At 40.9% G+C, this 25,173-nt stretch overlaps 1 protein-coding gene across 1 annotated transcript in view; it reads right to left on the bottom strand.

The window, feature by feature from the left end:
• Positions 1-25,142, bottom strand: part of LOC132237266 (24-hydroxycholesterol 7-alpha-hydroxylase) — a 73,888-nt gene extending 48,746 nt beyond the window's left edge. The window contains exons 1-6 of the mRNA XM_059701523.1: positions 24,942-25,142; positions 15,355-15,490; positions 11,803-11,977; positions 9,522-9,671; positions 8,533-8,626; positions 4,652-4,762 (exon numbers count right to left, since the gene is read on the bottom strand). Coding sequence (XP_059557506.1) covers positions 4,652-4,762; positions 8,533-8,626; positions 9,522-9,671; positions 11,803-11,977; positions 15,355-15,490; positions 24,942-25,118 — 843 coding nt within the window. The 5' untranslated portion in view covers positions 25,119-25,142. The remainder of the gene's footprint in view (positions 1-4,651; positions 4,763-8,532; positions 8,627-9,521; positions 9,672-11,802; positions 11,978-15,354; positions 15,491-24,941) is intronic.
• Between the last annotated feature and the right edge of the window lie 31 nt (positions 25,143-25,173).

The raw sequence follows: 25,173 nt of genomic DNA, 5'->3' as shown, positions 1-25,173 counted from the left end.
TGTTGTTTTTAGGATGAGTGGAAGAGAGGAAAGGTAAGGAGGGAAAAGAGCAAGAGAAACATAATGTGAAAAGACACATGGATCAGTTACCTCCTGAACACACCCCAACCAGGGCAGGATCGAGCCTGCAACAGGTATGTACCCTTGATTGGGAATCGAACCTGAGACCCTTCAGTGCAAGGGCCAACACTCTAACCACTCAGAAACACTGGCCAGGGCAGGCATATAGTGAATATTTAGGAACAAAAAATTATGCCACTTAAGACTGTTAATCCAAGTCCAAAATAAAAACATTTTAAAGATTTAATTTCCTTGAAATACAAACGAATTGTCAAATCATATAGTCTGCAGATGAAACATGGTGATTTTAAGTAAACCCCAGATACTATATCTAAAATCTCACAAACTAAATTATGAGAGTACTCCATATAAAAAATGGGGTCCTTTCACACCCTACTGAACATAATGACATGCTCGAAAGTTCATAGGTTATAACCGAATGCAGTATTCTTGCAAGTTCTCTCTCCAGACCAAACAGAAGTATTTCAGATCTTTCCTCATTGTAGTATCATAAAATAAAATTATACTGCAACACATCTCAAAAACTAGCTTTTATTCAACTCAGGTAAATGTTTTTACTTCTATTTTTAGGTTACACAACATAGAAAACCTACATAAAATCATTTAAAGAAGCTTGAATTTTGCTTTCTTTTTTTTTTCTTCAGTAAATATTGTATTGTGAAAGAAATTTCATCTAGGAAAACCAGTCCTGAAATATGACCCAGACAACACTTCCTGTCACTTAAGTCTATCCCTTTTGTGAAGTAACTTGGGGGACCTTAAAATAATTCCAATACTCCCCTCTGTGGTCAAAAGTGGAAGAGCAATTATGTGAAAGGAAGTGCTCCCACAAAGTCAAGTTCAATGCTGCTTATTGTTTCCCCTCTAAGACATTAAACTGCAGGGAAGGGAACATTGTGTTAAACCCAGGCCACTCACTACAATGGGGAACCCGCTTTCGGTGGCATTTTCCAGATTACAAAAGAATTACCCTGGAGAGGATCATCTAGTGTGGTTTTACAGTAGGAGCAAGACTCCCAGAGAGCTCTCTTCTCCTGCCTCCCCACTCAGGCCCGTTCTACTATTTTCCATAGATGGAAGTGCTGAATTACTGTATTTAATTAATAGTGACTCCATACTCAATTCATCTTAAAGAGTCAGAGATCACGCTGGGGGATTAGGGGAAGGCTTAGTGTCATACATAGATTTTCAGTTATGCGAAAGATGGGCCTAAAGTTGTATGTGCTTAGTTAGACTTTTAGAGATTCACCTATAATACCTTTTTATAACAAATACAAGAAATTCAGCTAAACTATAAATAGCTGTACAGTGGTGCTAGTGATAATTTTTAATGCTTTTTTTCTTAACAGACTTTGCTTCTAAAAATCTTTATTTTCTACTTTAGAAAACGAAATCACTTTAAAAAATAAACGGCATGCAAAAAAAGAGTCAAAAGCAATGTTTATATACATTACTGAATCAACAAACAAGAAGAAGTGACCTTGAGGTCTTTGTTCACCCACATATGGGAAAGGAGTTAAAAAGTGCTCCCAAAGGTACCAATTAATGTTTTGAGAAAGGGGTCAAGTCCATGGTGAAGGCTGAGCAAAAAGGGGAAGGGCCCCTGGCTCAGTGACCTTCAGAAGCAGCCACTACCATGCCTTCCCACTGCTCTGGAGAAGTAAGAACAAAGGTGATAGGGACAGAGAGAAAAGCTCTGCCTCACTGTGTCATAAAAACGATGAATTGAGCATCATTTATCCCTTCATTGAAAAAAAATTATTTAACAAATATTGATGGAGTCTCTATAACATGTTAGGTAGTCTTTGGCCAATCATGATAAACACAAATTGGTATAAGTCATAATTCCTGCCCAAAGAACTTACACTTCTAGTTGGGGATATGAGATGAAAAAAATACCTAAATATAGAGGGAATGGGTGGCACAGACAATAAAGTGAAGGTCACGACTTAAAGTGTTTAGAAAAGAGCTTCAGGGAAGATGATTTTAAAAAAGGAAAAATGTCAGTTTTGAGATTAGACTTGCAAAAATGTTCTTGAAAAGTTCTTGGACCTTGGAAATGGTTTTAGCATAGGAACAATTTCATAAATCGTGGCTAATATCTGGGCCAGCCCACCACAGTTCACCTCGGTGACCATGGAGCCTCCCAGGGCCCTGTACCAAGCCTATTCGAAGCTTGCGCTCTGAGCCCAGCGGGCCTCCAGGCAGAGCACAGAGTAGGACAAATGCTAAGATATTTGGGAACCAAGAAATGTCACGCCCGCCACCTACACCTCTGGCAGGTGTTCAGCAGCTCTCCAGGCAGTGATGGGAGAACACAGAAACCAGGACAGCAGAGGCCGCTCCTGCCCTGGGGCATGTGAGTGGTCACGTTTTGGAAGCCAGGATAGTTGATTCCTAATGGACCATTGAAAATGGCTGATTGAAACCACGGCTTTACTTTTTATAGGTGAACAAAGTTAACATTTATTGAGCACCTATCTTGTGCCATGAACAGTTAGCTATTTCCATTTACTACCAATATAATTCTCACAATGACCCTATGAGGGAGATATCATCCTATATAATAAAAGGCTAATATGCAAATTGTCCCCTTGGGCGGGAGTTCGACCAACCGGGAGCTCGACCGCTCGCTATGATGTGCTGACCACCATGGGATGTCATGGAACGAAGGAAGGCCCTAGCCAGCGGCCAGGGAAGGGAGGCTTGGCTGGTAGCTGGCAGCTGCTAGGGACCCTACCCGTGCACAAATTTCGTGCACTGGTCCTCTAGTTAAATCTATATTACAGATGAGGACACTGAGGCTCAGAGAGGTTAAACAATTTACCGGCTGTCACCCAGCACTGGGATTTGGCTTTGGACCTGACCTAAAACCTTCTAGGGTCTCTGCCTACACACCAGCTGCCCCTTGGAAGTGCCAACAACAGCCAGCAAGATGGAACTTTGAACAATCATCAGACACTTCCTTTCTGCAATTAAGGATTTAATTCCTTTCAGACCAGTGCCAGGAACAAATTCCAATGCGCTGACTTCCCCCAAGTCAGATCAATGGGGCTTTGTGTCCCTGTCTTCCGGGGGACCGTTCTAATGGGATCTTGAAAATCAATCCTGTGACAGGAGTGGCTGTTTTGTTGCTGCTTTGGGAGTTGTTTTCATGTTTCCTTTTTAATTTTGCTATTGGTTCATCAGCTTCCAAGAAAATTATGTAAGGAAAAATCAAAGATTAATATTCTTGGTACAACAAGAAAGGAAAAGGATTAATTAGACTATTTTACATATTTCAGTGGTTGACACACATTTGGGCAGAGAGGCTGAAATTTCTATTGCTGCTCTTTACCCAGTGAGTTTTGAAGCAGGTTAAAGGAAACTAGAATGTCAGTAGTTAGAAAGCCTTTACTAGCCTTGACCTTCATAAGAGGAAGAAGATATAAATAATACTTAACATATCTTATTTCTCTTTGCTCAAAGAAAAAGAAGAAAAATGACCACATTTATCATTATAGATGATCTGAATGTTCCTGTTAAGGAAAAAAATAAGTGTATAAAAAAGGTCATCCTTTAATTTCTCAGATAATATAAGTGCAGCTTAGGCTAATGTGAAATCCTCCCAACACAGGAAGCCGGTATGCATCGAACCTGAAGAGGCAGACAAAGCTCATGGCTTTAATCTAGTTCATAAGAGCTTTATAAAAATCAGGTACACAGTGTCTGCTCTCTTCAGAAGTATTGTGCGTTCCAATGCCACCAGCTCCATGTATAGGGAAGCTTACAGGACCGAGATGGCAGGTAATGCAAACAGGAGGTGCACAGAAGGAGAAGGGGATGGGGAAGACAAAGAACCCATATTCACCAGGTACCAGAGGGGCTTATCTTGAATCCTCAACATCAACCTTGCAGAGAAATGAGAGTTACTATTGGAAGGAAGGAAGGAAGGAAGGAAGGAAGGAAGGAAGGAAAGAGGGAGGGAGGGAGGGAAGGAGGGAAGGAAGGAAGGAAGGAAGGAAGGAAGGAAGGAAGGAAGGAAGGAAGGGAGGGAGGGAGGGAGGGAGGGAGGGAGGGAGGGAGGAAGGAAGGAAGGAAGGAAGGAAGGAAGGAAGGAAGGAAAGAGGGAGGGAGGGAGGGAGGGAAGGAGGGGAGGAAGGAAGGAAAGAAGGAAGGAAGGAAGGAAGGAAGGAAGGAAGGAAGGAAGGAAGGAAGGAAGGAAGGAAGGAAGGAAAGAGGGAGGGAGGGACGGAAGGAGGGGAGGAAGGAAGGAAGGAAGGAAGGAAGGAAGGACGGAAGGACGGAAGGAGGGAGGAAAATGAAGGGAACATTGAAAGTGCATCCAGTGGCTCTCAACCTTCTGGCCCTTTAAACACAGTTCCTCATGTTGTGAGCCAACCATAAAATTATTTTCGTTGCTACTTCATAACTGTAATGTTGCTACTGTTATGAATCGTCATGTAAATATCTGATATGCAGGATGGTCTTAGGCGACCCCTGTGAAAGGGTCGTTCGACCGCCAAAGGGGTCGCGACCCACAGGCTGAGAACCGCCACAGACGGAAATGCAGCCCTTGCTTTACTGACATACTTACGGGGACGGCATTGGACAAAGAAGCCCAAAGGAGTAGAAGCCCGTAGTTGGGACTTTGCTCATTTGTTTCCGTCTCTATGATTTCCAGCAGCGCCTGCATTATTGTCTGTTGAAAAGAAATAAGTATCGTCAAACCACAGCTATGTGATAAAGGCTGATATTGGTAAACAAAAGACCACACATTTTTCTTTTATCCAAAAGGTATTATTTCTGCCATTCCCAGGTCTGCAGTTTGAGGCATGTAAGGGATTTACATACTTATTCCTTGTTCAGTGATTAGGAGTAGGGACTCTGGAGCTCAACTCTCTTACTCTATTGCTTCAAAACCTGCCTTAGTTTTTTTCTTTTTTAAAGCTTTATTTTTTTTTTTTTTTAGATTTACAATAATATTGAGAGGAAGGTACAGAGATTTCCTTATAACCCTTACCCCACACATGCGCAGCCTTCACAATTATCAACATCACTCAGCAGTAAATTACATTTCTCACCAAGGATGAACCTGCATTGACACATCATAATTACCTAAAGTCCATAGTTTACTCTGGGTTCACACTTAGTATTGTACACTCTATGGGTATGGACAAATCTATAATGACATATATCTTTCATTACAATCCATTCACACACTGAAGGGCATTTTGGTTCCTTCCAAGTTTTGACATTTATGAATAAAGCTGCCATAAGCACTGCTTTTGCTACATCCCCAAATCTGGTAGGCTTAGTTTTCATTTTCATTTGTTTCAAAATATTTTTAATGTCTCCCAAGTTTTCCTCTTTGGCCCATGAGTTATTTAGAAGTGTGTTGTTTTACTCCTTTTATTTTGGGATTTTCCTCTCTCTATCTTCCTTCCTCTCTCTGAAATCAATTTTAAAAAAAACATTTAAAAGTTAAAAAGTATATAATAAAGGGATACTTTCAACAACTCTTTGCCCACAAATATGATAACCTAGATGAAATGGACCACTCCCTTGAAAAACACAATCTGCCAAAGCTCTCACAAAAAGAGACAGATGACTTAAACAGGACCACATCTGTTAAAGAAATTAAGTCCCTAGTTAATAACTTTCAAAAAGAGAAAGCACCAGGCTTTCTACCAAACATTTTAAAATGAACTTACACCAATTCTCATTCAGAGGATAGTAACAGAGGGAGCACATCCTAACTCATTTTACAAGGCCAACATGACCCTAATACCAAAACCAATGACATTATCCTATCCTATCCTATCCTATCCTATCCTATCCTATCCTATCCTATCCTATAAAAGCCCAGGGACCGAACCAGGGAACAACCAGGACTGGTCAACCAGCCGCTATAACGCACACTGACCACCAGGGGTCAGATGATCAACACAGTGTGCCACTTGGCTGATTGGGATGAGCAGTGCTCCCACAGTGGGCCAATCCCCACAGGCCATGCCCCCCACCAGTGCATGAATCCCACGCACCGGGCCTCTAGTAAGGAAGGAAAACTACAGACCAATATCTCTCATAAACATAGAGCAAAAATCCTTAACAAAATATCAGGTATTTGCCTACTGTTCTCTCCATTCTTGAGGCCAATGGTTTACCCTGTATCCTCCCTCTCTGGTGGATCCAAGAGTTGTTGATTTTTCAGTCTGTACGGGTTCTTTCTTGAGAGGATGAAATGACAACCTCCAAGATTCTTTCATGAGGAACTAGAACTTGGCTGTTATTTAAGAATTGGGCCGAGACTGGTTTGGCTCAGTGGATAGAGCGTCGGCTTGCGGACTGAGGGGTCCCAGCTTCGATTCCGGTCAAGGGCATGTACCTGGGTTGCAGGCACATCCCCAGTAGGAGATGTGCAGGAGGCAGCTGATCGATGTCTCTCTCATCGATGTTTCTAGCTCTCTATCTCTCTCCCTTCCTCTCTGTAAAAAATCAATAAAATATATTTAAAAAAAAAAAGAATTGGGTAACCTCAGACAAGTTAAACTCTTTGTGTCTCAGTTTCATCTATAAAATGGTCATAGGATTGTGGTAAGGATTAAATGACTTGCCATTTTGACAAATGTTACTTTAAACACACACACACACACACACACACACACACACACACACACCCCTCTACTCTTTGGATAAGAAACACAGCTCTCTGGAGCATTCAGGAGAAAACCCTACTGCCATTCACCATGCAGATTCTCAGGCTATGCCCCATGAGAGAGAAAACTGCAGGGCCAGTGTACTGTAAATACCGTCATTCTCTAAAACCCTGTGGAAAACTGATGTTTGCCTGAATGGCTCTGGGTCAGATTACAGCCTCACCCAAGGTTGGCTACTATGGTTACTCTCGGGTCATCACACAAATACCCTGAGGGTATTTTCCTCATAGAAAGGTGTCCCCAGGTTTGCCTATGCCTGTTCTCCAGCATGAGGAAGGAATTCAGACACTGCAGTAGTTCTCAACCTTCTGGCCCTTTAAATACAGTTCCTCATGTTGTGACCCAACCATAAAATTATTTCGTTGCTACTTCATAACTGTAATGTTGCTACTGTTAGGAATCGTAATGTAAACATCTGATATGCAGGATGGTCTTAGGCGACCCCTGTCACAGGTTGAGAACCGCTGCACTAGAGCATTTTCATTAAGTTACTTGTGCACTTTGAGTCTTAAATAACTCAGGCATAGGTGATGGGAATAATGGTAGCTACTGTCTAGTCATTGCTTGCTAAGGCAAATACTGTTTCAGGTGCTTTACAAGTATTTTACCCATTCAATCCTCACCCAACTCCAAGATGTAAATACTTCACCATTTTACATTTGAGTCAACTGAAGTATGATTAAGTTAGGGGACTTTGCCAGGGACATATATCTTCTAGATGGTGGGCTGGGATACAGACCCTGTGAGCTTGGCGCTGGCTCCAGAGCCCACACTCTTAGCTGCTATACTCTACTGCCCCCTTAGAGGCACAACCCATAACTCTCGAGGATTAGGGATTAGGAGAACTGCCTTGTACCATATGTACTAGTTTTGCTTCAGATCCTATAATACAGAAAATAACTATTAAATCACTACCAAAGAAAATATATGATGAGAGGCAGTTGCAGTTACTTACTATGGCACGTAACGTTTCAAAAGTGATGAACCACTCTAATCCCCAGCTTTCTGGTTTTAATAACCCCCAGTTTTCTGGGTATGAAAGTTGTGGAAAATAAATGAGAAATGAATCTGTGACTGTGTAACACTGTGCCTGGCATGGAGTATGCAACCCATAAACGTCAGTAGTGTCTTATTGTTATTGTTTTTTGTAACAATGGATTAGCAGAACTGAAAATAGTTTAAGGATAAATTTCATTTAAAGCTGGTTTCTACCATACTTACAATGGAAGATGTTATAACACAAAGTTTATATCTCATGAAAAACCCTACTAATGTCTTTCATTATTTTGATATGCCATTCTGTAAATGGAAATACTCGTTTAATATACATTTAGACACATGGAAGAAATCACCACATTTGATATTTCTGACATAATAACATGGGTGTGTAATGTTTGAAAAACAAAAACAAAAAACTTCTTTTAGTCCTCTGCTTAAGTAGGCCATTGAAATCCACTTATGTAGAACACAACAGAATCTTTTATTTTCTTCTTAGCCCACGTTAAAAAAAGTGTGGGGATCAAAACAGGAAACTTCTCGAGGGAAACAGAAGCAATACATACAAAGATGAAGTTAAACTGCTTGTGAACGTTCACACTGAATTCTGTCCCAAAGTCTTAAACAATGAATGAGCATCAGCAAAGTTCAAAATTTGCCTTGATTCAAATAGGGAGTTGGAGTGGCTATGATTTAAAAAGCCTCATTGTCTTCATCTCATGTATTTTAGGAAAAAAAAAAGATAAGGTGTACTTACCATGGAATTATCTTTTTCAGAGTTGTTTGTTTTTATATCTGGGATGTTTTTCTTAAAAAATTCTAGAAACCACGTTTTGGATTTTGACCAGTTTCTAGGTGAGAGAAAAAATGTGTATAAATTAATTTGAAAGCACTTTAGAAGTAATAGGTCACAGTATGAAATGGGGGATGTCTATAGAATTATAATTATTTCTCCAAATTTTTCATCTTCAGCTAGAATTTCATGATAGGTCTACCCTCAGACGTATTAGTCCATAAGGAAAATTGTAAGGGACACCTATAGTGTTTTTTACAGATATATGTTTGAATTCCTACAGGATTGGCACTGAACAAGAAAACAGAACTCAGAGTAAAATACTTTTACTCTGGCTGTTGTCACAGAAGGATGAAAAGCTAGCATGGGGTCCCATTGCAGTCTTAAACCAGGTAAAGCAAACTGGCTATGTTTTTTTGATCTTTCTGACCATTGACCACTGTAAACCAACTGCCAAGAGATAAAAAAATCACGAGCTACTTTGTATTCGAGCCATTTTATAAATATTTATCTGAGCCACTTTGAGAAATGCATTTAACCACACCTACTTTTGCCTCAGAGAGAATGAGGATGACAATGTCTGATTCTGAGACTAGTCACACTGGACAGTTTAACACAGGTCCAAACTGTAGCAATGAGTGTGACTATAAACTGTAAATGGGATAAACCTCAAATAAATTCTTCACTTTATTCTAATATTCACATTCATATTCATTTCCTCTCCCTTCCTCTCTTTCCCTCTCCCTCTCCCTCCCTTTCAAGGGTTTGCTCCTCGAAATTAAAAAAGAAACCATGCATAGATCTTCTGTTCCTCCTTCAAACACAAGCCAGTCATAAAAAACAACTCTCTCTTCCACTAAACTGTTATATCTACGCTGAACAGAGAAATGAGAGACGTACAAATTGCTGGGAGGAGCTTGGTCAATGAATTAATTATAGGAAACAACTTCTACCTTAGAAGATATTCTGGCATCTGGGACCCATGTTCAAAACCTTCATCATAAGTTTGAAAATGCTGGTAGAACTCCATGATTTTCCTCTTGTTTGTGGGAAACAAACCTTTTTTAAAGAGTGTATTCACACTGACTGGATAAAGGAGATGCCTATAAAAAGAGAAGCATGTGGAAAGTCAGACCCAATGACCAGGAGAATATAAAGTCAGGTTACAAAAGAGGGCATTATTTAAGAGTTATATATAAGGAGTAGAAAATAATAAATGATAGATTTTTTGGGGAAAAGTTACCCATAACAGGTTTTAATATTTGGATATTGTCAAGATGACTCAGGGGTATTTGACTGGTATGTCTCAGTGGTTGAGCGTTGACCCATGAACCAGGAGGTCAAGGCTCAATTCCCAGTCAGGGCACATGCTGGGGCTTGGGGCTCGATCCCCAGTAGGAGGTGTGCAGGAGGCAGCTGATCAATGATTCTCTCTCATTACTGATGTTTCTATATCTCTTTCCTTCTCCCTTCCTCTATCTAAAATCAATAAAAACACTAAAAAAAAAAGATGACAATGGTAACTGAAATTGTAGTCTTATTTATCTGAAGATTTTAAAATGCTTTCTAAGCAAGCATTCTTAGATTCTGACAAATATTAGATGCACAAAAATAAATTGATTCAATGCAATTTTAAAAATCATTTATTTAACAAATTATAGCTAAGATATAGTCCATGCCTTTAGATAACAGCAAAAAATAATCAAAGAATCAAGGGAAATATTAGTCACCAAATTTCCTAATGTCTACAGGATCCTACAAATGTGAACTATTCTATATTGAAATATAGTATGTATCATTAAGTTTTACCATAAGTGAATAAAATTATTACTGTAGCATACTTAAGTAAAAGAATATCAATGATAGTTAATATGCCCTAGATTGGTAACACTGAGTACTGTTAATTTCATTTTTATTTATTTTCTCTAAAGTTTCAAAGATAGCTGAGAATTTGCTGTTTTGTTATACATTTGGGGCATGCCAAAAGTTTGGTTGGTTGGTTGTCTTTGTTCTTTTTTTCTCTCTCTTTCTAACCACTAACAAAACATTAAGTGTTGTTCTGTTTTATGAGTCTGAACTATTGAATCCCGCCTTCAGCATCCCAGTATCCCACTGAGATGGAAAAGTGCCCAAGGTAACTTCAATTTCCCACATCTCCTTGTGTACATGGGAAATTTCTCTCCTGGTTCCCATGCCCAGACCTTCCATTTGCCAGAAAGCTTCAAAATGTGGCTGACGTGCTGCCTGGTTCCTCCACTGCCCTTTCCTATCTCATCTGCCTTTCAGCACCTCCCCTCCAGGAGGCATCTGGGGTGAGGCCTCTGTTGACTTTGCCTCAGTCAACTTTTCATGTCTCACACCATCTCCTGGACCCTCTACTTCAGTGGTTCCCAACCATTTTTTGGCCATGCCCCACCTAAGCATGTCTAAAATCCTGATGTCCCCCGCACTGTGACATATGATTCTTATTATTCAAAAAGTAAACTTCTATTCATGTGGAGGAAGCCTAAAAGGCCATTAACTTCCAAAAAACATGGAATCCATGAAAGAGAAAAATAAAAGAACAAAAAAGACAGCTGAAGTACTGAGGAAGAAATCACTAAGAAATTGTTTAAAAATAATAATATGAAATGATACAAAAAAATAGCTAAGTTTCAAAACATATAGTAGAGAACTGAAATGCATAAACATGTCACAATATATATTTATATACCATATGAAGCACCTAGAACCATAAGAAATGCAAAAAAATTCACTGTTAATAACTCATTCTCTAATTGCCCACTTAAAAACCAAATTGCCCCCTGTGGGGCGTGCGCCCCATGTTGGGAAACACTGCTCTACTTGATGATTCTATCCTCTCCCTTGTCCTTTCAACATCCACTTGTTATAATAATCACAAATTGCACTGAATTTTTTTTATCAAAAATCTGATGGATGCATGACAATTGTAAGAGGTAAGTCCATACAGAGCATACACAATTGTATGGAATGACTAAGGAGAAATTACTGTACATGTATTAAAATGTGTTGACTTATTTGCTCACCATAAAAGTGGACGACTCAACTGAAACTTGCCCATTAAGTAGAATTTAAAATATTAACATAATCTCTTAATTGCCTAGTTAGGTAGACTTTATTAATCCACTGGATAATTTCTGAAGTCCAATGTATAGGCTTAAAATGTTTTATTCCAAAAAAACCAAGATGAACTCATACCATTCGTCTATTTACCTTACTAAGATGTTCAGGTCCCTTGTCCCATGAGTGCCTAAGTTCTCCAGTTGTTCCTGTAATTCTTCAGTTAGTCGTCCAGTGAATTGACAAAGGTTGAAAGTCCCCATTTTCCCTTTCATCAGGATATAAAGTTTTTCATGCAGTGTTAAAAAGACATTCTTTGGAATTGATGCTATAAACAAGAAAACTATTTTTAAAAGAAGCAACAACTCCTTGAAGCAGTCAATATACTCCTATTATTTGATCAGTAGAGAATATAGCCAAAGTTCACCAAAAACATAAAATAACCTCCTGGAAATAAAACCAGGTAAAGATTCAACCTATATTGTGAGATAGTAAAAGTCTGTAGGGTAATTTACTCTAAGGTATCAACACTAATAAAAGAGAAAAATGGTAATTGGCGTACGAGCTACCCTTTTCATTGGCTAATCAGGGCTATATGCAAATTAACTGCCAACTGAGATGGCAGTTAACTGCCAACAAGATGGCAGTTAATTTGCATATGTAGGCACAATGCAGGGAGGCCAAAGGGAAAGCAGGAAGAAGCCCCCTGCCACTGACAGTGATCAGAAACCCAGGGGGGAGCTAAGAGCTGGGGGGCAGGGCAAAGGTGGCCCTGGGGCCGCCTTTGCCCTGCCCCCCAGCCATGATCGGAGAATCAGGTGCCTTTTCCACCCTGGCCAGTGATAGCAGGAAGTAGGGGTGGAGCCAGTGATGGGAGCTGGGCACGGTCGAAGCTGGCAGTCCCAGGAGCTAGGGGTCCCTTGCCTGGGCCTAAAGCGAAGCCCACGATCATGGGGCCACTGCAGCTGCGGGTCCCCGCTGCCCAGGCCAAACGCCTAGGCCAGAGGCATCAGGCCTGGGCAAGGGGCCGATCCTGCGATTGGAGGGTGATGGGGGTCAACGCCTGAGGGCTCCCAGTATGTGAGAGGGGGCAGGCTGGGCTGAGGGACACTCCCCACCACACACACACCCAGTGCACGGGGATCAGCGGAGCCGCGAGGCCTCCCGGCACCGGCATCAGTGTGACAGGGGGCAGTGCCCAAACCCCCTGAACCCCCTGATCGCCCTGTGGCTCTGTGTGCGACAGGGGGCGGGGCCACAACCTTCCTATCCGCCCTGCTCTGTTCGGGACAGGGGAAGGCGCCCCAACCCCCTGATCAGCCCTGCTCTGTGCCTGATAGGGGGGAGCTCCCCAACCCCCTGATCGCTCTGCGGCTCTGTGTATGACAGGGTGCAGTGCCCCAACCCCCTGATCGGCCCTGCTCTGTGTGTGACAGGGTGTGGTGCCCCCCCCCGCCCCCCCCAACGGGTCCTGCTCTGTGTGTGACGGGGTAGAGCCATAACCTCCCCTTCGGCCCTGCCCTGAGTGTGAGAGTGGCGGCGCCCCAACCCCTCTGATGGGCTCTGCTCTGTGAGTGACAGGGGCCAGCGCCCCAACCCCCTGATTGGCCCTGCTCTGTGTGTGACAGGGGGTTGCGCCGCAACCTCCCCATTGACCCTGCCTTGAGTGTGACAGGGGGCGTTGCCCCAACCCCCCAATCGGCCCTACCCTGAGCGTGACTGAGGGTGGCATCGCAACCTCCTGATCCTCCCTGCTCTGTGCATGACATGGGGCGGTGCCCCAACTCCCCAAATGGCCCTGCTCTGAGCCCGACCAGGGGCTGCACCTAGGGATTGGGCCTGCCCTCTGCCACCAGGCAGCAGGTCTAAGCCAGCAGGTCGTTATCTCCCGAGGGGTCCCAGACTGGGAGAGGGCACAGGCCGGGCTGAGGGACCCCCCCCCTCCCTCCCCGAGTGCACAAATTTTTGTGCACCGGGCCTCTAGTAATCTATAAGTGGGCCTCTGGGAAACACAACTCTAGTGATGTTATTTTCATGCTTAAACCTTTCATTGGCTTTCTACCAACTTTTGGACTCTCTGGTGATATTTCCCCCTCCAAATCTACATTTCAGGTATATTGAAAACACACAGTTTTACATAGCCCAGCATTTTCATGAGTTGTTCTATCTGCTCAGAACATTCTCTACTTGACCAACCTCACTCACTCCCAACCCCATGCCTATAAGACCTAAGTTTCTCCTGCTAATTTCTATTACTCTTTCAAGCATCTTCTTGAATATTACTCCAGCAGGAGTCCTTTCCTCACCCCATGAATTGCTTTGGCCCCACTATTTCCTTTATATTAGCGTTCATGCTCCTTCCACAATACTCACTCCTGGTGTGGTTGAGGTGGTGAGAGTATAAGTAAGTGTTTTTAACTCACTACTCCTTCATATTTTTATTTAATCCTATTTTATTTTCTTCAAAGTAACCTTTTCAAAAAATAATTTTTAGTTTTGTATTTCATCATCCTATTATGTCTAGGTTACATTTTATATAGGTAATTTAAAAATAATTTTTAGATACCCTGAAGCATTCATCTTCTCTGTGGTAGGGGAATACATGAGAGGAAATTGGAAGCTGGCTCAAAAGTAAATATTAACAGACTTCATCTATTAAATAAAAATATTTAAACATGAAAGCCACCAGGAAGGGAGGGACAGGTATAAAAACTTGATCACTTTCATGTACCTGACAGGTGAGTAGGTTGGTATATATTTCTGAAGGATATGTGACTTTATAGATCAAGAAATTTCAAAATATTTATATTCTTTGATCTGAAATTCCATAGTCCAAATATCAAGAAGGATACTAAATAGTCATACAATTTAAACAACATGTGATTTTCATAAAAGATGAAAAAATAATCATTCTATTGGTCACTGAGAGCTTTTAAAACCAACCTTTTGGTTTTAATGGCAAAAAAGAAAATGCATGAGAGGCTACATGAAAAAGAACTTAAGAAAGAAGCAAAGAGGGAAGCAAAGAGAAAAAAGCTGTAGTCAGTAGAGGCAAGCACAGACATTGTGAACAAAGGCGCAAAGTGAATCAGATGCAAAATGAACCAGCCCTGCATTCCTGGGAGGACAAATGGGCTCAGCATGCACGTGTGTGACCTGGGGAGAAACAGAGGAGACCGTGACCCTGCGGACACACTAACCAGTACAATCCAGAGGTCACCGAGGACAGAGAATTGGAGAAAGGGCACCACTTACCTTAATAGCCCTATGGATTATGTCAGGAAATGCCGTTAGTAAAGGGCTTAGTAAGCAGTGGAATTCTACTTTCAGGGAGCAGAGCAGTTAGATGTGATCAAGCCAAGAGCTACAGCCTGAAGAGCACTGTATGCACAGTAGCAGAACAGTTAGCCACATCTTGGGAGCTGTAACAGGATACAGATTCCAAATATTTTCCAGAGAAAACATCAGTGAGGTAACCTCATCTCTTTCACGTGTCTAATTGAGATCTAACTGTATTAGGCTGCCGATACTTTGTTTTTCAATGACCAAACTCATCATATACTCTTTTCTCCTTCTACCCTTACTCTAGACAATAAAATAATGGAGCCTCATCATTCTTGATATAGGAGTAAGGATGTCACTGCTACCTGAAACTACTTGTGGATTTCAACGTTATATTTCAAATGGACTGAGAATATTCTTTACCTGTACGATAGACGGGATCTTGCACTGCAAATTCAAAATTTACTTCTTTGGATTTTAGAAACACATCAATGCCCTCTTCTTCAGTAACAAAGGTCATTCGAATTCCCATAGCAAAGACTGTAAATATTGGTCCATACTGAAAAACACACATAAATACAGATCATATTAGTAAGCATTTCTGATAACTAAGTTACTGGGTCATGGGTTAGGTTTAAGACACAGTATGCCTCAAGAACCCCAATGCTGAAGTTATAGTCAAGAAAAAATTTATTATAATTATATATGGTAATTAATTTTAAATTTTGACTGATTTGGCCAATGCTATATTATATAATCCCTAATTTATTCTGTCCTAATACTTAACCTCCCTTCTGATCATGTAATTACTTAGCTGCATCTTCCTTTCTTGGAGTGCCAAATAATAATTAGAAGTAATTATTAGAAATTTTACTAAATACTGTACTATTTGAACATTGTTTTCAAGATTCAGTAGGTTATAAGTAACCTACTTTGTTCAAGAAAAATATACAAAATTGTTGACTGTTTTTACTATAAATTCATGGTCACTCAATAATGTCTTGCAATCCTAAAAAGTTCTCTAACGTGTTCACTTTCTCACTTTCCAAAATGACTATTTTACCTGTACAACTTGCCCAACCTTCTCCACTGTGAGGTAGTGTTCCTGCTTTGTATGTCACCGGGAATGTAGAAGCAATCAAGTAAGAGCACTCTCAACTTCCTACCACCAAACCCTGCAAAGTTTACCCATGTGCCCCATTCTCCATACTTCCCTCTGGTGAACACAGGTGGAAGGTGAAATGCCAACATCCCTTCCATGCTCTCTTACCTTCTTTTTGTTCTACATTTCTTCCTTCTCTCTCCTACATCCTCAGTTTTGCCCTTGCTATCAGATCATTCCAAGTAGCCTAAAACATACTCTAGTGAGGGGTTTGATTCCAGGAAGTCCTTTATTGGGGGCGGGGAATATATCATTATTTTCATTTCCCCTGTGGCCACAGTGACTTTACCATACTTCATCCAACATTTCCCATTGTTAGAACAACCACCCTTACTTTTATCTCTGAATACCATTTATGCTCATTACTACTTCAATATTAGTCATTTCTAGACCTGCCATGAAAAGACACGTGATACACTGTTGAACACTATCAGGCAACTGAGGGCTTGATAATCATGGAGCCACCAAACAGTGAAGTCTCATTTTCTTTCACTCACGATCCCTATGTTAGCAGCAAGAACGGCAACAGGTGTTAGACTGGTGGAGTCAGACTGGACCTTGGCTCAGCAACCTGGAGTTCTGGCTAAGAAAGAATTCAGAGCCAAGACAAACTATAAGAGAGCTTATTTAGAAAGTCACAGAGGTAGAAGAAGGGAGCCATAGAAGAAATGGGCTCAGTACAATGTGCCTGAGGGAATGGGGTGGGGAAAGGCATGGGCATGCTCCATAGAGAGAGCCCCTTGGGGTCCTGGTCTAGAGGGTATTTATCTGGAGGTCTCAGGGGAGGATCCCAATAGAACAATCATCAGCTTCCCACCACTGTATCCAATTGTGGTTTCCACGGATTGGCTGGTGCCAAGGCAGGGTAATTAGTCAATGCAGCTGGTCCCAAGGTCAGCCATGGGGTCCCTTGTCTGGTTTGGCTGCTTTTCTGGGCTTGGAGCTAAAACACAACGGAGGCCTAGATGTAATTGATTTGGGTCAGAACCTCGTTGTCCTCAATGCATAAAAGCTATTCTCTGGAATAGCTTTGTTCATAACCCCTCTAAGGGGTCTAACCCACATGACTAACAACATGCTAGGGCAGGAAAGATCAGAGGAGGGTCCCAACCACATGACCAGAGATATGAAAAGTCAGAGGGGTCTTACCACATGACCAGTAATATGCTAGGGGAGGAAAGGTTACCCTGGGGGCAAGGTCCTTGTTTCCTCAGGTTTGCCCATTGCTAAGCACCCGAGGCTTTCCACCCTGTTGACCTTCTGTAACCTGGCCCATCCTCCTTGCTCTGCTCTTGTCTAACTGCCTACAACACTGGAATCTACACTCCTTTCCAAAATTCCCTCTCTACAAATGTTTGCTAGTCAATACTTAGAAGATGAGTGATTCTCATTGTTTGTTAAAGCTTTGTCCAAAAGAGAATTCTTAAATTTCCATTAGAAATGTGTCCTTTTGCAACACATATTGGCACCCAGGCCACGGGGTAGAACAGCCAAGTTCAAACACACTGAGTAGTTGAGATAACTGCTGACAAGTAATATTTAAAGTAACTTATTGCAAAATGACTGCACAGTGCAAATGTCCATGTTCAGTGTTATAAATTTAATGAGGTTTTTCTGTCTTATTTGCCTTCCTTCTGTTGTTTTTGTGCAATGTCAGCACTCTGAGTATTACGAAGTAAAGGCAAGCGTATGCAGTACGTGTAGTTGTGATGCTTGTATTTTTTTTATTAAACTTTTTATTTTGAGATAATGTAGACTAACATGCAGGTGTAAGAAATAACCATCACTCTGCTTCTCCTAGTGTTAACACCTCTCAAAGTGATAGTACAGTATCACAGCCAAGCTACTGACATTGATAAAGTCAAGAAAATATGTCCCGTTTATAGCCACACCCATTTCCCTCCCACACCTGACTGCTCCTTAACCCTTGGCAGCTACTAATCTGCTCTCTATTTCTAATAGAGTACTGAATTTTAACAATGTTATAGAAATAGAATCATATAGTATGGGGACCTTTGGGATTGTCTTTTTTTTCACATGGCATAATCCAATTGAGATCTATCCACATTGGTGTATGTATCAATAGTTCATTCCTTTATATTTTGAGTAGAATTCCATGGTATGAATGTACCACAGTTTGTTTAAACATTGTTGAAGGATGTCTGTGTTCTTTTCAGCTTCAGACCATTACAAAGTAGCTATAAACATTCACGTACAGGTTTTTGTGTGAACGTAAGTTTTCATTTCTCTAGGATAAGTTCCCAGAATATAAACCAGCATTTCCATCTGCAATTTTACCATCTTACATTTTGTATTTCCACCAGCAATGTATGAATGACCCAGCTTCTCTGTATCCTTACTAGCGTTTGGGTGCTGTCCTTGTTTTTTATTTAGCCATTCTGATAGGTGTCTCATGATATTCCATTGTGGTTTTAATTTACATATCCCTAATTGCTAATGATATTGAACATTTTTCCATGTGCTCATTTGCCATCTGTATATCCTCTTCAATAAACTGCCTGTTCTTGACATTTGCCCATTTTTAAATTGGACGGTTGTGTTTTTTCTTTAATCTGGAATGTTGAGCATTCTTTATATATTCTAGATACTAGTCCTTTGTTAGATATGTGGCTTGCAAATATTTTCTTGCAGCCTATAGATTGATTTTCATCCTCTTAACTTGGTACTTTCATGCTAAATATTTCTCTTTAACAAACAAAATATGTTAATATTTACTTTTGAGCTAGCTTCCCATGTCCTCTCATATATTCCCCTGCCACAGAGAAGATGAATGCTCCAGGGCATCTAAAATTATTTTTAATTCACCTATGTAAAATGTAACCTAGACATAATAGGAGGATGAAATACAAAATTAAAAATTTATTTTTTGAAAGAGTTACTTTGAAGAAAATAAAACAGGATTAAAGGAAAATAAAAAAGCATAATAGGTTAAAAAAAATACTGCACTCTCACTACCTCAACCCAACCAGGACTATGTATTGTAGAAGGAGCATAAACACTAATATACAGGAAACAGTGGGGCCAAAGCTATCCATGGGATTAGGAAACTAGGCATGTTTATGCCTTTAGAATATAAATCTATTTGAAAAAAACAAACACCACTATATTTTAAAGAAGAAGACGGACTTGTAATTTTGATAGCAACATTGTGGCAACTTCTTTCTGAATTTCTCCACTTCTTTCCTGGAAACTACACAAAGCCAAAAGGAGAAAGAAATAAACATATGCACAAGCAACAGGCTCAGCTAAACAATAAGAAGAAAATCTACAAACTACAAAAGCCACCACACCTGAAACCAGCAGAAGGCAGTGGAAGCTCTAACAGTATAGCGGGGAGAAATGAGCAATGTCCAGAGAGTTCAATACTGAAAAGCTTAGAAGTATACCCTCCGGGAGAGGAGAAGGCAAAACTCAGAGCTAGAACCACTCGGAGAGGGGCTAAAATAAGCAGGCCGTGGATATTGAGGGAACTAGCAAAGGATCACGCAGAAGCTATTCAGAGGGTTCCAGAAGCAGCGTCTTCTAAACGTGAAGAGGCACCTGAGAAGACAAGAGTCCTGTCTCTAAGTAGCAGCAGCTATGGGAGAAAGGCAGTGAGAGTTCAAGTGTGGAAGGGTAGGTCCCGAAAGGCTGGAGCCATAGATCAGGCATGCGAGGAGGCGCTATGGCTTCACTGTAGCAAGAGAGGATAGAAAACTTAAGCTGAGAAACTTGGAAAGCAACTACTTCTAACCAAAACCTCTTGTTGACAGCTAGTCAAAGACAACTCAACTCTTTAAAATATGGTTAAACAAAAGGGAAAAATTCAGCACTATAAGAAAGAAAAGAATACCCTGATAAAGAAACCCACTGAAAGGATTTTGCTAAGGAGTACATGAGAATTGAAATGCAAAATTACTGTTGTGATTTGTAAAAATTAATCTAATAATTGCAGTTGGAAAGAAAATAAAGCAGGAATATAAAGAAACTATGGGAAAAAATAGCCAGACAAAAGAGGAAAGTTAGGAAATAAAGGAACTCAGGAAAGAAAGACACAATAAGAACATTTCTGAATAAAAGAAAACAATTATATGTGAGGCTATACACCCCACACAAAAAGGTCTAAGGAAAAGAGAGTATAGAAATGTGAGAAATGCAAAATAGAAAATAGAAATGAAGATGAAAACGATTGCAAGGGAATGACAGCATGGGAGACAGGCCAAGGAGATTAAACCGATGCATAATTGGACCCTTTTCCCGAACTCCAAATTCATTTATCCAACTGCTTATCTCAGCATCTCCACTTGGATGTCAAAATCCCAAACTTCTACAGATCTAAAGCTGAACTTTCCCTCCAATGAGTTCTTGCAATCTTGTCCATTTCATTTGATGGCAATCTACTGTCTAGTTTCTCAAGCTAAACTTCTTGGAGTCACCTTTGCCCTTTTCATTCTCTTACACACCACATTCAATAACCAATAACTCTTGCTGCTTCTACCTTCAAAATATATGCAGCTGTTTCTCTAACTGCCACTGCTATCACCATGGCCAAAACCATCATGACCTTCAGCTTGAATTACTGCAAAAACCTTCAAATTATTTTCCTTCTTTTATCCTTAGGTCCCTGTTTTCAACAGAGCTGCCAAAGTGACCCTTTAAAATTTAAATCAGATCATATTACTCCTCTGCTCAAAACACTCAAAAGTTTTCCTCCTTCACTCTAAGTTACAGATATATTTACACTTTCAATCTGGTAATTTATAGATATACTGTACACACAGAAATGACATTTATTGCTACATTATTTATAATAGCAAAATATGAGAGGAAAAACATGTCCATCATTAAGTGACTGTTTAAGTGAACTATGTTTCAGGAAATACTTTGCAGGTTTTATTTCTGAGTAGGATGTGGTAGAACCAGGTGAGCCAAGGTTCTTACTGCCAATTTAAAAAAGGTGAATAAATTCCAAAGATCATATTTTTAAAAGCATCAGAGAACTGGGGATACAATAAAAACTAAATTGGCTAAAACTTCACAGAGGAGAGAATTGTACAGAAGCGAAAAAACAATAGTTCACTGTTTATTTCCCTGGTGAATTCTGGTTATGGTCTGAAGGTCAGAACTGAAATAGGCACCTTTGGAAAATCAATAGTTAACATCATACTTAATGGTAAAATGTTGAACATTTAATCTAAAATTAGGAAAAAGACAAGCTTGTCAACTCTCATCACTTTTATTCCACAATATAGTAGAGCTCCCACTGATTGTAGTAACGCAAGAAAAAGAAATAAAAGACATAAACATCATGGTGGAGGAGGGGAGAAAATAAATTTATCTCTTTGCAGGACAGATTGTTTATGTATAAAAACTCTTAAGAATTTTACAAAATACTACTAGAACTAATAAGTGAAATTAGCAAGGTCACAGGATACAAAGTTAATATACAAAAAAACCTAAAACCCTGTATTTTTTATGTGCCAGCAGGATACAATTAGAAAGCAAAAGTGAAAACAATTTTATCTATAACTAGAGGCCCAGTGCATGAATTCGTGCACCAGTGGGGTCCCTTGGCCTGGCCTGTGGGATCAAGCCAAAACCAGCTCTCTGACATCTCCCGAGGGGTCCCGGGTTGCAAGAGGGCGCAGGCCAGGCTGAGTGACCCCACCAGTGCACAATCAGAACCGGGGAGGGATGTGGAAGGTTGGCCAGCCGGGGAGAAGCCGCGCGAGGGCTCCAAGGCATGCCCGGCCCATCTTGCTCAGTCCTGATCAGCCAGACCCCAGCAGCAAGCTAACCTACCAGTCAGAGTGTCTGCCCCCTGGTGGTCAGTGCACATCATAGCAAGTGGTTGAGCAGCCTTAGCATATCATTACCATATTATGTTTTAATTGGTTGAACGGCCAACCTGTCAACTGGACACTTAGCATATTAGGCTTTTATTATATAGGACTAGAGGCCCGGTGCACAAAAATTTGTGCACTCGGGGGATCCATCTGCCCAGCCTATGCCCTCTTGCAGTGTGGGACCCCCTCAGAGGATGTCCACCCCAGTGGGGACCCTCGCCCCATTGAGGTTTGGCCAGCCTGGGTGAGAGGCTGATGGCTGTTTTCAGACTGGCCACACTCCCTTTAGGGTGGGGGGGGGGTCCCCACTGGGGTGCCTGGCCAGTCTGGGTGAGGGCCTGAGGGCTGGCCAAGCACCCTGGTGACTTAAGCTCCCACCCTCTCCATTTTTCTTTTTTTTATTCTGGGATTTATTTACCCTCTATAATTGAAACTTTGTTGCCTTTAGCAGAGGCCTGCGGAAAGCTTGGCTTCCTCCATCGCCAGGGGCAACCCACTCCTGCTTGCTCCAGCTCCATGGCCATGGCTAACTGAAAGCAGGTATCTGGGGTTTGTTTACCTTCTATAATTGAAACTTTGTTGCTTTCAGTGGAGCTCAGAGCCAGGCCACAGCAGGTGGGGAACCTTGGCTTCCTCCATCACTGGAGCAAGCAAGTCTCCTGCTTACTCCAGCTCCGTGGCTGCCGCCATCTTGGTTGGGTTAATTTGCATATAGTCACTCTGATTGGCTGGTGGGCGTGGCTTAAGGTGTAGTGAAAATATGGTCAATTTGCATGTTTGTCTTTTATTAATATAGGATAATCCCCAAAATATAAAATCCACAAGAAAATAATTTACAATCACAGGCAAGCCCTCATTGCAAAAAACTACATGTAATTTCTGAAAGAAATTAAGTAGCTAAATTGAGAGAGATACAGCATTCAAAGAATAGAAGAATTAATATTGTTAAAAAGTCTATTCTCCCCTAATTTTACTACAGGTTTAACAAACTTCCAATCATAATTCCAGCAGTCTTTAAAATAGAAATTGACAAGCAAATTTTAAAATTTATATTAAAATTCAAATTTAAATCTTGAATGTCAAGGCAATTACAAAAAAATATATAGAGAACTTTCACTACCTGATTTAAAGACTTACTATAAAAACACAGTATTTAAGACAATTCAATGTTCATAAAGGAGTGGTCATATAAATCAATGGAATAGGAGATAAAAGCTAGAAATAGAACTACACATATACAGTCAACTAATTTATGAAAAGCTGCAAAGGTAATGCCATGAGGAAAGTCCTTCAAGAAATGATACTGGAACAACTGGACATCCAGATCAGAGGGGAAATGAACCTCACCCCTTACTTATACCACACACACACAAATTAATACAAAGTTGATCATAGCCCCAAATGAAAAATGCAAAACTATAAACTTTTTAGAATAAAATAATCTTTGTAACCTTGATTGACCTTTTCAGACAAGCCTGTAAAAACATTCCCTAAACATTAAGAAGGCTATATCCTAGATGATATGCAAATCAACCGAATGGCGGAAGACGGGTCGCTATGATGCGCACTGACCACCAGGGGGCAGACGCTCAACGCAGGACCCCTGGGCGGGGCTCATGGCTAGCGAGTTAAGCAGCGGTGGCAGGAGCCTCTCTCGCCTCTGCAGCAGCGCTAAGGATGTCTGACTGCTGGCTTAGGCCCACTCCCTGGGGGGCAGACCTAAGCCATCAGTTGGACATCCCCGAGGGCTCCCGGACAGCGAGAGGGCGCAGGCCAGGCTGAGACCCTCGCCCCCCCCCCCCCGCGAGTGCACGAATTCTGTGCACCAGTCCTCTAGTATATATATAAAAGGCTAATATGCAGAGTGTCCCCTCAGGAGTTTGACTGGGAGACTGGGAGTTCAATCACTCGCTATGATGTGCACTGACCACCACAGGGCGGTGAGGAAGGAAGGGAGAAAGGCCCCGGCCAGGAGCCAGAAGGTCCCAATCGACCCTGATCACCAGCCAGGCCTAGGAACCCCACCCGTGCACAAATTTCATGCACCAGGCCTCTAGTAGGAGATAAAGGAGAATTTCTTTTAAATATACTGTTTTGCATCTATTAGACTAGCAAGAATTATGGTTCCTTGTGTGGGCCAGGATAAGAGAAGCTAGGCAATCCCCTACCTACACTCAAAAGAAAAGAAAAAGTGTATTCTGCTAAATCCTTTTGTAAAATGGTAACATAAGCAATGTAAATGCTCATGTTCTTTAGGTACTTCCATTTTTAGGAATTCATTCTGAGGAAACAATCAGCTAAGTGAAAAAAGCAACAAACACACATTATATATGTATTTTTACACAAACACACATACACTCCAGAATGTTTAGTGAAGCACTGGTTTAAATAAATAAAAAGAAGTTGGCAGTATTCTATAAACTCTTTTTGCAAGATATATTTGAAAAAGTACAAATACATCTACTACAACAACCATTACTAATCTTCTTAGTGCCCAGTAAAAACGGATTTCATCATCATTAAACAATAACAGCAGTCGAAAATACGGGGCCAGCAAAATTTGTAAAGACCAAGTTTGTAAGCAATTTTTTTTTTACAACAAACTCCTATTTCGATACTAACTTATTATGTGTTTTCATAAATTGAAATTACACTTGTCTTTCCCAATTACTGCAAGCATTTACTTAATATGTATACAAAGGATTTTTTAAAGATGAAGTAATTAGCACTCATCATAGGTTGCATCCCATAATGTCTGCTTCCCAAAAGGCAGTTAGTTGCAAGCTGCACTGTACTTCATAACTGATAGAAATCTATTTGGTTTTTAAAAACCATGCATAAGACATAGCTGTAGGTTGAGGAATGCATAAATGACTAGATCGTTTAATTGAGGGCAGCAGCTATGTTTCCCGTGTCCTAACATTACATTTGACATCCAATGAAAGAAAATAAAAAAGTAAACATTACCTTCTCCGGTAACCCCACCTGCTAAGGCCTCTTACCTTGATTCTTGCTTTCTCTATAAACTCTAGAGGGGCTTTCCCAAACTCAAATGCAGCTCCAATCCAAGGAATCCAGCCGCTGATGCACGGGGGTCCGCTCAAGCTCTTCCGTTGAAGGAATAACAAAAGAGCAACGCAACCTAGGATTATAATCACTGACGGGAAAATTAGTTCCATGTTTTTGTCTAGTACCTTCCAGAATCAAAGAAGGAAAAGTCCTGCTGCCATGGCA

This window comes from Myotis daubentonii, chromosome 6 (assembly GCF_963259705.1).
Source record: "Myotis daubentonii chromosome 6, mMyoDau2.1, whole genome shotgun sequence".
Lineage (NCBI taxonomy): Eukaryota > Metazoa > Chordata > Mammalia > Chiroptera > Vespertilionidae > Myotis > Myotis daubentonii.
Note: the sequence above shows the minus strand (reverse complement) of the source record. Positions and strands in the feature narration are given on the sequence as shown.